The sequence below is a fragment of the Rhinatrema bivittatum genome, chromosome 9 (assembly GCF_901001135.1).
Source record: "Rhinatrema bivittatum chromosome 9, aRhiBiv1.1, whole genome shotgun sequence".
In the NCBI taxonomy this organism is placed as follows: domain Eukaryota; kingdom Metazoa; phylum Chordata; class Amphibia; order Gymnophiona; family Rhinatrematidae; genus Rhinatrema; species Rhinatrema bivittatum.
Genome location: NC_042623.1, coordinates 200,570,493 through 200,586,100, shown reverse-complemented (window position 1 = coordinate 200,586,100; position 15,608 = coordinate 200,570,493). Strand labels below are relative to the sequence as shown.

General features: G+C 41.4%; 1 protein-coding gene across 4 annotated transcripts in view; it reads right to left on the bottom strand.

Moving 5' to 3' along the window:
• The window catches only part of U2SURP (U2 snRNP associated SURP domain containing), a 186,892-nt gene extending 175,670 nt beyond the window's left edge, over positions 1–11,222 (bottom strand). For 2 of the 4 annotated variants that reach the window (XM_029617276.1, XM_029617280.1), the window contains exon 1: positions 11,081–11,222. In XM_029617276.1, the coding sequence (XP_029473136.1) occupies positions 11,081–11,125 (45 nt within the window). In that variant the 5' untranslated portion in view covers positions 11,126–11,222. Of the gene's footprint in view, positions 1–10,504; positions 10,925–10,995; positions 11,040–11,080 lie in introns of those variants that run through there. The other 2 variants (XM_029617278.1, XM_029617277.1) reach the window with 2 other exon arrangements.
• Positions 11,223–15,608: the final 4,386 nt, after the last annotated feature.

Here is a 15,608-nt window from a genome sequence, read left to right as displayed (position 1 = left end):
CTGACTTCAGTGCCAGGAAAAATAGTGGAAAGTGTTCTAAACATCAAAATCACAGAACATATAGAAAGACATGGTTTAATGGAACAAAGTCAGCATGGCTTTACCCAGGGCAAGTCTTGCCTCACAAATCTGCTTCACTTTTTTGAAGGAGTTAATAAACATGTGGATAAAGGTGAACCGGTAGATATAGCATACTTGGATTTTCAGAAGGATTTTTGACAAAGTTCCTCATGAAAGGCTTCTAGGAAAAGTAAAAAGTCATGGGATAGGTGGCGATGTCCTTTCGTGGATTGCAAACTGGCTAAAAGACAGGAAACAGAGAGTAGGATTAAATGGGCAATTTTCTCAGTGGAAGGGAGTGGACAGTGGAGTGCCTCAGGGATCTGTATTGGGACCCTTACTGTTCAATATATTTATAAATGATCTGGAAAGAAATACGACGAGTGAGATAATCAAATTTGCAGATGACACAAAATTGTTCAGAGTAGTTAAATCACAAGCAGATTGTGATAAATTGCAGGAAGACCTTGTGAGACTGGAAAATTGGGCATCCAAATGGCAGATGAAATTTAATGTGGATAAGTGCAAGGTGATGCATATAGGGAAAAATAACCCATGCTATAATTACACAATGTTGGGTTCCATTTTAGGTGCTACAACCCAAGAAAGAGATCTAGGTGTCATAGTGGATAACACATTGAAATCGTCGGTTCAGTGTGCTGCGGCAGTCAAAAAAGCAAACAGAATGTTGGGAATTATTAAAAAAGGAATGATGAATAAAACGGAAACTGTCATAATGCCTCTGTATCGCTCCATGGTGAGACCGCACCTTGAATACTGTGTACAATTCTGGTCGCCGCATCTCAAAAAAGATATAATTGCGATGGAGAAGGTACAGAGAAGGGCTACCAAAATGATAAGGGGAATGGAACAACTCCCCTATGAGGAAAGACTAAAGAGGTTAGGACTTTTCAGCTTGGAGAAGAGACGACTGAGGGGGGATATGACAGAGGTGTTTAAAATCATGAGAGGTCTAGAACGGGTAGATGTGAATCGGTTATTTACTCTTTCGGATAGTAGAAAGACTAGGGGACACTCCATGAAGTTAGCATGGGGCACATTTAAAACTAATCGGAGAAAGTTCTTTTTTACTCAACGCACAATTAAACTCTGGAATTTGTTGCCAGAGAATGTGGTTCGTGCAGTTAGTATAGCTGTGTTTAAAAAAGGATTGGATAAGTTCTTGGAGGAGAAGTCCATTACCTGCTATTAAGTTCACTTAGAGAATAGCCACTGCCATTAGCAATGGTTACATGGAATAGACTTAGTTTTTGGGTACTTGCCAGGTTCTTATGGCCTGGATTGGCCACTGTTGGAAACAGGATGCTGGGCTTGATGGACCCTTGGTCTGACCTAGTATGGCATTTTCTTATGTTCTTATGTTCTTGCTCCTCAATCAGCCGAGAGTAGAAGGTGGGGCTAAGATACTTCCAGGACCAACTGGGTAGCTGTTCCCTTGCCAACACCAGTAATGGGCATCTTCACTGAGAAAACAGAGAGGTACCACACAAAGGAAACTGCCAGGGTAGGCTTTGGTGGACTCTTAACCATGGCTACAAAAACAAAATAGGTAATTCAGCATCCTCACACGGGGAGCTCAAAGTGCAGCCAGTCTTCAAATCACCACCTTGGATTTTCCATGTGCCTATTTCTTGTATCTTGTCTCCTGGACATTATAGAGTCTGCCTAATTTGTATTGCCCGACATCTCTCAGGTGATTTCTAGGGAAGCTTCCTCTAACAGTGCCCCAGGCCTATTCGTTGGGCTTTGATTCCCTTAAATCCTTCACCGGTTTTTCTTACTCATCCCCAAAGAGCAGGTGCCCTTTGGAAGACAGCTTAATCTGGCCTTAGACACAGTCCACTGATCAGCTTCTCAACCATATCAGATGTCTGGCCATCACGGCTGTCGTCACCTGTTTAAATGATGTTCTAATTAGATCAAATAGAAGGTATCAGCTAAAAATGCTGTCCCCTGCCTCCAGACAGGCTGTCTTCTTGCTACCCGTTTGTGATACCTCCTTTTCCATCTAAGACTAAGATTGCTGAATCCAGCGAATCATCTCTTGGGCCACATAACCCACATATATTGCCACCTGAAGCGAAAGGCTACCTAGCTCAAATGACTTGAGTAGGGATTCCATCTTTCTGTCCTGAGGTATTTCAATGCTGTGCTTCCCTCAATCAAAATAGCAGTCTTCCATGTTGGTGCTGCTACCAATATATCCACCTTTGAGAAGGATCTCTTATTTAGAATGCCATTCTGTTGAAGCGGATACAAAGCTTCCATAAGCTTTTTAAACCTCAGTGTTGAGTCTGGGTTATTCCACTCAACCCCAATCATATTCTGGCTAGTCAGATGTTGGGAAATGCCCTGGTAGGCTTCTTTATCCCTTCCAGGATAGGATCCCCTTAGGTGCCACATCCTTTGATTATTCTTCAATCAACCTCAAGACTCCCAAGCTCCTCTCGTCTAACTAACTTTATGGGTGAATCTTCCCCAAGTGAATAGGTTAGCTCCCCTTCCTCTGCTTCCTTCCATGAGTCCAACTCAGTTATCTTTTTCTCCCAGGTCACTGTGGGCATCTAGAGACAGCAATGACTTCCTTATTGAAGACTCCTGTCCTAATTCCAGCCAGGACCTCTTCAGCTGCAAGTCCTGGTCCAGCAGCAGCTTCCTAGGAAGATCCTCCCTCCCTTGCCACCTTTTATCTCACATCTGGAAAAAGATTCATAAATAATATGAAATAAGCAAGCCTTATGTAGAAGCTGCATGAATTTTGGAGAATTCCTGCCCCTAGGGTCCAAGGGTTCAGACAAGTGAAGGGACTGTGCCACAGCCACATTTCCCAACAGCAGGAATACAGGGAATATGGCTGCGTTAATTCTGTGAGGCTCAGACACCAAATGCTGCACTACCCTTCCTACATTGCACAGAATTTTGGTTCCCTCTCATGGGCCTCACCGCCACTGCAGACCCTACAGAAAGAGCAGACTATGCCAAGCTGCCAGTGTGCACCCCATCTCCCTCCCCCCCCCCCCCCAATACCTATTTCTTATTGGGGAACCAGTGGAGATGCAGTGGATGAAGCAGAGGTGGGACTGGGTTTAAGCCACAGGCTTGAAGACTCCGTTACACTCAGTGCAGTCTTGCAATATGGGAGTTTTGTATTTTTTTGTTTGTTACTGTATTGAGATTGGAAAGCTTTACCTTTTCTTGCTGTCCCCTTAAGATAGCAAATCCTGGGCTCCAAAGAGACTCTAATGCCCCAGGCAAGGAAGATCAGCCCTAAACACTGTTGCCCATAGTTTCCCCGACTCAGTCTTGGCTACTACTAGGAAATCCACTTGCCAGAGGCTATTGCCCAAAAAGTCCATTTAATTTTCCTGCTGAATCAGACCAGACTCCTACCACCTGCTGAAGGCAGAGGACTATTGACAATTTCCCTTGCCATACTAAACCATGAAGAAAAGAAGAGTATCAGTGCAAATTTTTGCACTTGCATCCCATAAGTCTGAACTAGTCTGGTGGATGAGAAATTGAATTTAAGTTCAAACCAACTTGTGATCTTTGGGCTAACAGCAAAACACAGCATTCACAGCCGGGGGGTATAGGGGGTACATCCCAACCTTCACACAATAGGCAACATTTAGAAACCAAACTAAGGTGAACATTTACCCCTAACCAAACTAAAGAGTAGAAAATCACCTGGACCGGATGGTATGCACCCAAGGTTCTAAAGGAACTCAAAAATGAAATTTCATACCTTTTAGCTAAAATTTATAACCTATCATTAAAATCATCCATTGTACCTGATGACTGGAGGGTGGCCAATGTAACCCCAATATTTAAAAAGGACTCCAGGGATGATTCAAGAAACCATAAACCAGTGAGCCTAACTCCAGTGACGGGAAAAATGGTGGGAACTATTATAAAGATCAAAATCACAGAGCATATAGAAAGACATGGTTTAATGGAATATAGCTTGGATTTAACAAGGAAAGTCTTGCCTAACAAATTTGCTTATTTTTTTGAAGGGGTTAATAAACATGTGGATAAAAGTGAACCGGTAGATGTAGTACATTTGTCAAATGCCTTGTGAAAATCCAAATTCCCTCACGAGAGGATTCTAAGAAAACTAAAAAGTCATGGGTTAGGAGGCGATGTCCTTTCGAGGATTACAAACTGGTTAAAGGACAGGAAACAGAGAGTAGGATTACCCTACTCTCCATTGTTTACCCTTTTCCCAGTGGAAAAGGGTAAACAATGGAGTGCCTCAGGGGTCCATGTGTTCCTGGACCGGTGCTTTTCAATATATATATTTCATCTGCCATTTGGATGCCCAATTGTCCAGTCTTGCAAGGTTATATCTATCTATATCTATCTATATATACAAGGTCCTGCATTCGTATTGGGGAACCAGTGGAGATGCAGTGGATGAAGCAGAGGTGGGACTGGATTTAAGTCACAGGCTTGAAGACTCAGTTACACTCAATGCAGTCTTGCAATATAGGAGTTGTGTTTTTGTTTGTTTGTTACTGTATTGAGATTGGAAAGCTTTACCTTTTCTTGCTGTCCTCTTAAGGTAGCAAATCCTGGGCTGCAAGGTCCTGCATATATATATATATATATATATATATATATATATATATATATATATATATAAATAAATAAATAATCTGGAAAGGAATACGACGAGAGAGGTAACCAAATTTGTAAATGATACAAAACTATTCAGAGTAGTTAAATCACAAGCTGATTGTGATAAATTGCAGGACCTTGCAAGACTGGACAATTGGGCATCCAAATGGCAGATGAAGTTTAATGTAGACAAGTCGAAGATGATGCATATAGGGAAAAATAATCTATGCTGTAGTTACACGATGTTATGTTCCATATTAGAAGTTACTACCCAGGAAAAAGATCTAGGCATCATAGTGGATAATACATTGAAATTGTTGATTCAGTGTGCTGCAGCAGTCAAAAAAGCAAACAGAATGTTGGGAATTATTAGGAAGGGAATGGTGAATAAAACAAAAAATGTCATAATGTGAGACCGCACCTTGAATACTGTGTACAATTCTGGTTGCTGCTTCTCAAAAAAAAAAAAAAAAAAAAAAAGATATAGTTGCACTGGAGAAGGTACAGAAAATGGAAACCAAAATGATAAAGGGGATGGAATTGCTCCCTTATGAGGAAAGGCTAAAGAGGTTAGGGCTGTTCAGCTTTGAGAAAAAATGGCTGAGGGGAGATATGATAGAGGTCTTTAAAATCAGGAGAGGTCTAGAATGGGTATATGTGAACTGGTTATTTACTCTTTCGGATAATAGAAGGCCTAAAGGGCACTTCATGAAGTTAGCAAGAAGAACATTTAAAACTAATCTGTGAAAATTATTTCACTCAACGCACAATTAAGCTCTGCAATTTGTTGCCAGAGGATGTGGTTAGTTCAGTTAGTGTAGCTGGGTTTGGATAAGTCCTTGGAGGAAAAGTCCATTAACTGCTATTAATCAAGTTGCCTTAGGGAATAGACACTGCTATTACTGGCATCAGTAACATGTAGTCCTGGGGGAATTCTGCGCTACTACGGAGCGCAGAATTGCCATTTTCTGCACAGAAAATAGCAGAGGACACCCCGGCATTATGCAAATGGAGTACGCAAAGACGAAAGCCTGCACTCCGCTCGCGGCGAAGATGAAGGCCCGGACGCGCTATTCGCAGCAAAATTGGAAGGCCCCCGTGTGCCGCGAACGGAGTGCGCTCTGCTCGCAGTGAAGATGGAAGCCCCCCCCATGTGCCGCGAATGGACTGTGCTCTACTCTCAGCGAAATTGGAAGGCCCTGGTGAGAGAGAATGCGTGTGTGAGAGAAGGAGAGGGGTGTGAGAAAGGGGAGGGGGTGAGAGAGGAGAGGATGAGAGAGAGCATGGGAGGTAAGACAGCGGGGGATGCTTGACTGTGGGTTTCAGAGAGAGGGAGCCTACATGAAGAGATTGTGAAGGAGTGTGTGTGTGAGAGAGATTGGGAGCTCGTGTGTATGAAAAAGGGATCGTGTGTATGTGAGGGTGCTAGCCTGTGTGAAGGGATTGTGTACGTGTGAGAGAGAGCCAGTATGAAAGGGTGCGTGAGAGAGAGCCATAGGTAGCCTGTGTGAGGCTGTATGAGTGAGAAAGAAAGGGAGCTTGTGTGGGTGTGTATGCAAGAGAGAGGGCCCTGTATGATGGGGATGTGTGGGTGCGAGAGTGAGGGAGCCTGTATGTATGTGTACTAGAGAGAGGGAGCCTGTGTGAGGGGCAGTACTGAGAAAGGTGTCAAACTCTGGGACTGGCGATAGAGTGGAAGGGGTTGAGCCTAGAGGTGGAGGGGAAAAATACTGGCAGGTGGAGGAGTTGGGGCCTGAGAGGGCAAAGTGGCAAAGAGAGTAGGGAGAGCGAGTGGGACACTCTTACAGTGAATTTCTAGGGAAATTCTGCTCAAAATATTTAAAACTCTGCATCTTTAAGTAATAACTTTTTTCTGTATTAATTTAAAATGTAATTACTTAGACTGTCATGTAAACTGTGTTATTTTGACCAATATAAAGTTTGCAGAATTTTAAGTTTTTGTGCACAGAATTTTACATTTTTTTGCACAGTATTCCCCCAGGAGTAAACATGGGATCTACTTAGTGTTTGGGTACTTGCCAGGTACTTGTAGCCTGGATTGGCCACTGCTGGAAACAGGATGCTGGGCTTGATGGACCCTTGGTCTGACCCAGTATGGCAATTTCTTATGTTCTAAGAATATATCTGTATTGGCTTGGCTAAGTGGGAAGTGGAAGAGATTAACAGAGGGGCGACACTCTGGACAGGTGTGCATGAAGACTCATAGCACCCTACTCCTAGTAGAGGTTGTTCCAACTAAGTTGTAAACCAATAGGAAAAATTACACCTAACCTAAAAATCCATTGCATATTGATACTTACTAGTATATTTCTCCAATTACCTTTCCTCTGAATGACGGCAGAAAAAAAACCATTGGATCCATCCAGTCTGCCTGGTTATCCTGGCCACACTTTTAAGGATGCATCCCAGATGCACACTGACCATCTGCAAGATTTCTCTGTCTATTCTTTGTCGACCTCCTCTGTATTCCATCTTGATCAGAAAAGCATACAAGACCCCCAATTCCCTCCAGCAACCATCTTATCCACGCTCAACCACAAAACTCTGCAATAATCTACAGCCAACAACACCAGTATGGTTGTTGCTCAAATATCCGGTCTCCTAGGTCCTACGCACAGCATGCCAGACAGATCTGGCTATGTGAGTGCCTTGGTTTCTACTATGATGTCTAGTCAATTACAGAATTTACAGCCTAGTGGACAGACCCAGCAGCTAGATTATACTGTGATGAATCAAAAGAAACAGCTACAATTACTAGTAAGCCACCTAAGTCCCTTGCATAGCCTGCCAGACAGACTCAACTACATGTGCGTCTGCATTTCCACTAGGCCCCAATTACTAAACATTAAATTTCAACATTTTATGAATAGCTATAACATTCCGTTAAATTACCATAACTATAAAATTTGCACGCCACAGCAAACTTCACATTCCAATAATTGCTCAAAGATGTCCCTGAATTCAGACTTTCATAGCTCTTACTGTACAAGGTAAACGTTCTTCTACATATACACAAACACCCACCTACCTACGAAATTTTGCTCGGATCTGGAAGCCAAACCAAATTCATAGGCACTATCCAGACCAGCTAGTCCCCATGTGAGCTGCAGGACAGTGGTAAAGGAGAATTTAGAGAGGCCTGCCTAAAAATTAGAGAAATAGGGCACCACCTCTTCTATCACTTAGGAAATAAAGGGCAAGGAGATGGTAGAGAAAAACTATTACCCAATGACAGAAAAAAATGATAAGCATCTAATCACTCAAGCCATAAAATTTTACACTTGGCACCTACAATGTCTATGGAGAGGAGAAGCACCTGTGTCATGTGGCCAAAGAAACTCTGGTACTGACTTGACCTGTCACTCGCTAGTCTCCTTGTGCCTCGGCAAGCACATCAGTTATACACTCAGCAACCTGATGACATCATGTAACCAGTGCCATGCTGCTCACTGGCCTCTCTATAGGCATGAGTTTTTTCAAACAAGAAGTACACCAGGGGTGGGATGTGAAGAATAGCTAGGATTAGAAGCATGTGATCTCATGGTGGTGGGGGGGGGGGGGGGCCTGATACAATAAGATGTGGGTTAAAACTATGCGCTGAATTTCAGTACAGTTTCTTGATACATAGGCTCCCGATACAGTTAGCTATTGGTACGCTAATGCATTGGGAGTTAAAAAATAAATAAATAAATAAATAAAAAGGATGCAGACTGGAAAATGTGCACAGAAAGAAGTTAAAATGTGTGCTCAGCACAGGCTGCCTGCACATTTTTAAACTCAGGGGGTGTCTCAACCATGAGACATAAATCATGTGTGCGGAAAGCAGATTTTTGCGCACGGATGCTTTCAACACAGGAAGCATTTTCTGTGCACATAAAGCATATTTATGCATAGAAAATATGCTTTCTGTGCATAAATAAGATTATAGGCCCAGTTACTGGAACTCCAGCTTCTGCCCATAGATCGACACTAGCCCTGGAAACTTTATTCCATCTGACCAAAAGTAAAATAAATTTCCAACACTAGAAAACCTAAATTAAGCCAGCGCCTCTCTGCAATTTGGGGGGGGGGGGGGGAAGTAATAGTTAAAGCCTTTATTTGCATGGGATTTCCATGCAAGGGTGCTAAGCAGGTTGCAGTTCTACATGCACCTTTTTTGTGCACAGAACTCCTTGCTGCATCAGGAGTAACATTTGTGCACACAACTATCTGCTATCATTTACTATGTTAAAGACCAAAGGTCCATCCAATCTGAGGGTAAAACTGTGCTCTGCTGAATGAACCTTATTGCATCAACCTCTGAGTCTCTGCCCTGCCAGCCCATTATCATTATACCTAACCCAGCCCAAAAGAGAAGACATATCTGAAAATGGAGATAAATGAAGGGAGAACCACATGAGGGAAATTGGCAGACAAAAGAACTGGAACACTGAGAAAGACTGAAAAAGAAAAAGAAAACCCAACCAAAAAACAAGCAAATTTCCCCAAAAAGCAAAATATAAATAGTGTAAAATAAAAGGAAAAAATATTGCCAGGTTCTTATAAAATTGACATCTTATTTTTCGACCTTACATCTTAATTTGATCAAGTCTTTCAATATCTCAAAAACCAACCTAGCAGTAATCCCAAGGAAAATGTGTACTAGTTGCCTACATGAAAGAATTTCAATCTTTTTTTGTCAGGTTTATTACAACCATTGGAAACAGATTCACATCTAAAAAGAGTTATTATTCTAATCCCTCAAGTACTTTAACCAGATTTTATGGTCAATGGGCTACTGGAGGTGCTTCACACTGTCAGCGAGTATCAATTATATATAATCCCTCGGTTTCCAGGCAGTGTTCATTTTAAATAATTGTTGTGCATTTTATTTATTTAAAAACTTTTCTATACCGTCGCTAAGTTATATACCATCGCAACGGTTTACAAATAGGCACATAGACTAAGGTAAGTAAATGTAGGATATCGTACATTCTAACAGGTGCCAATAAAGTTCGGTTACAATTTCATAAATAAAATCATTATTTGAGTAATGTTGGTCAAGTCCAGGTATATTATTGAGTTACTATCTCTTTGAGGTATTACTTCTTAAATGTAGGATTTAAGTCCACCTGTTAAAAAAAAAAAACAACACAAAGCATTTTGCTTCTTACTAAAGAAAGATCTGTCTTACTACTGAAAACCAGTTTTTAGTCCTAGTAAGGTATGCTATTGCTTTGAAAATGACATGCAAATTGCATTATAAATGAGTAGATCTCATATCAACAAAACCAATTAAATTGTTTTCCTTAAAGACTGCAGCCCGGGCTGCTACTTATGTTCAAATACTTTGTTTCACAAGAGAAATAAAGGGATCCTTCAAAGTAGGCACAAAAAGCTCTCTCCCCCACAGTAAGAATCTGTATCCACTTTACACCCAAGACACAGAGTACACAATCCATGCAAGCACAAACCAGATCTTTGATCAAAAATGCCAAACCATTGTAAATTCCAAAATGTTTTCCTTCAGAATTGCCATTTAACCCACATTAGCTTGCTGAAAAACGGTATAACTGTAGTATCCCCTACAAGCCATTTAGTATGTATGTCAGTCGCTGCATTCTTATAGTGCGATTTCATTAGTTTTCTACGCCGTGCTCACACAACAGTACCAACCAGACAGAGGTGGAAAACAAAATCTCACTAACGAACACACAGGGGTTATTTTAGTATGGACGCAAAAAATGTAAAGAATACGAATTCCTTCTTAGTGTAAACAGATGCAACAAGGAAAATAAATTACCAAGTATTCCTTCTACTGGTGGTTGGTACGGTTAAATCCTTGTAAGATTTAGTTTGAGGCCTTGCATAAGACGGCGAAGCGCATAAATCCAGTCTCTGCACGGAAGGCCCCCTCCGAGCTTCCTTCCCAAGGGAAAGACCAAAAATGCTGAAAGGCCTGGCGCCAGGACTATGTCATAGCACGGCCGAGGAATCCCGTGCACGGGCTGAGCCCCCGCGAGCACGGCTCAAGCACCATGCCGCCGCCGCCAGCAGCTCTCCCGGTCCATGTACTTGCCCACCTTTACCGGGAGGAAAAAAGGTCAGAGCGCGGAAGGGCGGCGCACCACGAAGAGCGCGGCCTCTCCGGCGGCACCCCCCAAGCACGTCCGACGGAGAGAGAGAGGTCCGGCCGGGCCCGCTGCACGGCAGGCCTCCGAACCTGCGCACGTCTCCCCGCCTACCCGCCCGCAGCCCAGCGCCCTCGGCCATCCGGGCCGGCCGGCCACCTGCCTCCGCTGTTCTCGAGAACGGGAGGCCGACTCCCCGGCCGCTCTCTCGGGGATCAGGAACCCATAAAGGAAAGCCTCTGAATCACCTTTGGACCCGCTTTCTGAGATCCGCCTGCCGTTTTGTCCGCCATCTTACGTGTAGCTCAGCTACAGCGAATCGAGCGCCGACTGTGGGATGTGAAGGGGGGCGGGGAGGACTAAATCGATCGCCGGAGCAGCGAGCGGACGGCCGGGCGTCGGTGGCGTCACCTTTGAAGCTTAAGCGGGAGTAGGAGGAGGGGGGGGCGCGCGCCACTTTGTGTGGAAAATGGTTTCGGCGTTCTGTGCTTGCGGCTTTCTAGGACAGGGGTTGTGGTAAGCTGAATACATAAGCTGGAAGAAAAAAAAAAAAAAGAGGACAGAAAACGTTCGTCTGTGTTTATGAAAGTGCTTAGTGCATTTTCTGGAGAGAGACTGGAGAGAGTCCTGGTGGTCGAACGAAAACCCTTAGGCGCGTTGTGATTGTTGTAGTCCTGCTTCAGTCTTCCTTGGTTTTCCTAAGAGAATAAAGTCTGTTTCTTAATGTTTCCGTTATGCCAAGTTGCAACCTTTTTATTTATTGTTTAAAAAAAAATCATACATTTCACCCCTTTTTTGTAGTACGGTTTGAAGGGCAAAGATTAAAAGCTTGACTATTCTTGCAGTCCTTATCGGAAACCGTATTGGCACTATATCGCTTGTTTAAAGAAAGGGCTTGGTGTCGATAGGTTTTGATTTTGTCCATTGCATCTATAGAGTTGTAGTTCCAAATTCTCCAAGAAAAAAACAGAACTATAAGGAAAACTTGGACGGATTTAGCTTCTGTCTGACCTCACTGACCTTTTAGCTGAGGTGTGTGTATTTCATTGTGTCAGGGCCTCCAAGCTGCTGTATACTGTCCACTGATGGATATAAAACAAGAAGTTCATGGCAGAACTAGGAGTGATGCAGCTCACTTTCTATAACATGCCCTGTCAGGATCCCTTGACATGACCTGAAGTAGGCTAAAAATGCAAAATGATTTTTTTCTTCGCTGGACAATTATTGCTGATCTAAAAAAAAAAAATCCAGTATAAAATAATAAAAAAGCTTTCTCATCACAAGGAATAAATTAATTGCAGTTCCTCTTTATCACAACAAAAATCCAATAAGAATCTTGTAGTGTTTCATCTTTTATGAAGTAATGCAATTCTCTACTATCAGCAGTAAAGGAGGTGATTTACCAGGGCTGATTATGTACTGAAAATCAAATGAATGGTTACTAAAAATTCTATTATCCCTTTTCTCTAGTAAAAATTATGTGGCCTTCCTGCAAGATTAGATGAATAACCACTGATTCCTTAATTTTGTTTTCGTGAGGGCAATAATATTAACTTTATCTGGCTTCTGTGAAGGACTGTGAGTTTTAGCCATGCTGGAAGGGTCTCACTTTCCTGGGGTTGCTCCATCTGAACAGATGAGATAGGATGATTGTTGTTTTTCCAGAAATTTGGAATCTGTATCTGCTGCTGTCAAATATGTAGTTGCTGGGAGCAGCATCATATTCAAGAGGTTGCCCTTCTGTGTAGGCCCTAATAATGAATTTCATTGGTGGCATTTCTCACTCCCAGTACTGTTCTTGCCAACCTTAATTAAATTCTTGGAGTGAGAAAATGAGAATATGATGACAGATAGACGATAAGGTCCATCAAGGCAAAAGCATAGGCCCCCATTTAATCTCTGGCTTTCCTTTTTTTCATAACTATGTATATCCCTGTATGGGATGGAAGAAGGATAGAACAGGGATGGTGTAAGCAAATTCTTTGAGCAGCAGCCAACCTTCCATTCATGCAATTGGTTGGGACCTCTCCAAATTGAGTTATTTCTTTAGCTGTGTATCTCTCTCTATTTGCACATATATACGTACAGACATAAGTAAGGTATTTTGGATTCCTGACCTGTTGTCAAAGATTGTTACCAGCCAATCAGATTTTGAACCTATTGCCAAGCAAGCAGGCAACTATACTACCAGCCACCAGCTCAAAGCCTCAGTTTTGTTTCTCTTCAAATTGCTGAAAGGCGCAAACATTCACGCAAAGAGACAACACCCAGAGAACCACAAACATAGACAAAGACAGACATATCACAAAGAGACTCCATTGTAATAAGACACTAGTAAAAAAAAATAGTGCACTGAATTTTCTTTTACTCATGCACTAAAAAAACGTTATCTCCTGATGCAGTAAGCTAATGCATTGGGAGTATAAAAAAGTGCACTAATCTGAAATGTACACACAAAGACCTGCTTAATGTGCATAAAACATGATTTAAGCACATAAACCATGTTTTTTGCACAGAACCTGTGTGCATAAAGTGATTTATGTACATATACATATTGTTGTGTGCAAACATGATTTGTGCATCTAAAAGTTGTGCACACAAAACATGAGTTAGGTGCATAAAAGTTATATATGCCTAAATCATGTTTTAGGCACACAATTTCTAGGAGCACCTTTTGTTCTCGTGTTTTTGTTGCACAACATTTATGAGCAGAAATACATGATTTCTGTATAAATGCTGAGTACAGGACCTCTGCACTGTGAACTCCAGGTTTAGCCCCACATATTAACACTTTACCTCTGACAAGGAGTTAAATTTCGAGTGTTAACTCTACATTGGGGAGTAATAGCTTATGCCTCAGATAACATAGGATTTGCGTGGAGGAGTGTTAATTTGAGGGCAGTTTTATTCATTTATTTGTTTTATTTAAAAAAAAATGTATATACATCTAAAGGCAAAGTTCATAGCAGTTTTCAATTAAAAACATTCACAATAAAATCATAATATCTTACGTATGAAATTAGATAAAGCAAAATATTGAAATCAAGGAGACATTCATCAAATGCTACCTGAAATAAGAAAGTCTTCAGTTTTCTTAGTTTTGTACATAAGGATACAAGAAGATGGTCCGGAAGACTATTCCAAAGGGTTGGAATGGCCACCCAGAATGCCCTCTCATGAATGTCTGTCCAGCGAGCTTAATTAATAGATGGAGCTGTTAACAGTTTGGACTGGGAAAGACGAAATGTTTGTTGATTATATATCCTTAAGAGAGCACAAATCCATGGATAATCCACATTAACCCTAAATTTATGGATAATGGATAATACTTTATATTTGATTCTATTGTCAACAGGAAGCCAATGTAATTGATGTAGGACAGAAGTAATATGTGATCTGATGTGCGTCCCAGTTAGAATACGGGCAGCTTATTCTATGCAACCTGTAGTACTCGCAAGAAGGACATCAGTAACCCCAAATAGTTACATTAATCCAGATCACAAGAGACTAGAATAGCACGTAAATCCATAGGTTCCGATATAGGTCTCGGATTTTGCTATAGCCTCAGCTTATAGAATGTGTTTTTGAAATGTGTTTACTTGTGTACATAAACAAACTGGAGTTTAAAATAACCCAAAGGCATAGAACAGGCAATTTTGCTAGTTGATATACTAAAAACTAATCTTCAGTTCAGCTCCATCCCACTACTATTACTACAGCTTTTCAATATATCCCCCTTTTGTGCATCCCTGTCATAGATTCACTGCAACTGATGTGCCTGCTTGCCAGATGCAAAGACATCCATCTTTGGTGTTATTTCATATTCAGCTACTCTGGTTCCACAGCCAGAGTGTGAGGGAGTCTATAGGAAACTCCCTCACACAGACAGCTATGCCCAGTTCCTTAAGGAACTGGGCATAGCTGTCTCATCTGGTCCTCCTTTAAAATCCAGACCTACAGGGAATCCTGGGTGAAGGAAGGAGCCCTTTACCAGAGTATAAGAACTCAGGGCCTAGAAGGGTTAAGGAGGTCCTGGGGAGCAGGCAGAGACCTGCATACTCCAAGATCTGTTATGTTTAATGACTGTGTGATAACTGTTAAGCTGCACTGATTGTTTTGATTTTGGTTTTGCCACTATAAATAATTGCACCTAAGGAACAGCCAGAATCTGCCTCCTTATTTCTCTGGCTGTTTCCAAGCCACTATTACCAAAGATACCATACCGGCATGATTACAGTTATCATTATCATTGTTAGTTTGGTGAATATAGTTTCTCACAGATATGTTGAAGCAAAAGCTTGTTCATAAAGTCCTGGATATTTTTTTATGGAGATCCAAAAGCTTGCAAGGTTTTTCTTTCCAAATTCAGTTTTTTAAAAACTTTTTGTTTTCTTGACTTCAGTTTTTACAAAAGTACATGCTTGCTTAGAAAAATCAAACATCATAACTCCATAGTACCAAAGCAAAAGAGTAGTAAGTAAATTCTTGAACACACAACTTGACCATATTGTAACTAGTGTCTATTTGAGACCACTAACAAATGGAGATCCAAGAAAGTTCAAAGCATGAAACAAATTAAAAAACCACAAACAGAAGAAATCTAATATAGAGAAAACAGCAGTATCACTAATTGCAGAAGGAACTAATTACAATTATCACATTGGAGTTCCTATGATCTTTTAGAATTGAATAAGAAATGATAAATGTACATTTGCATTTATTCAAATTTGTTAATTACTTAACACAAGATGGCCAAGTGATGTACAATAAAAACAT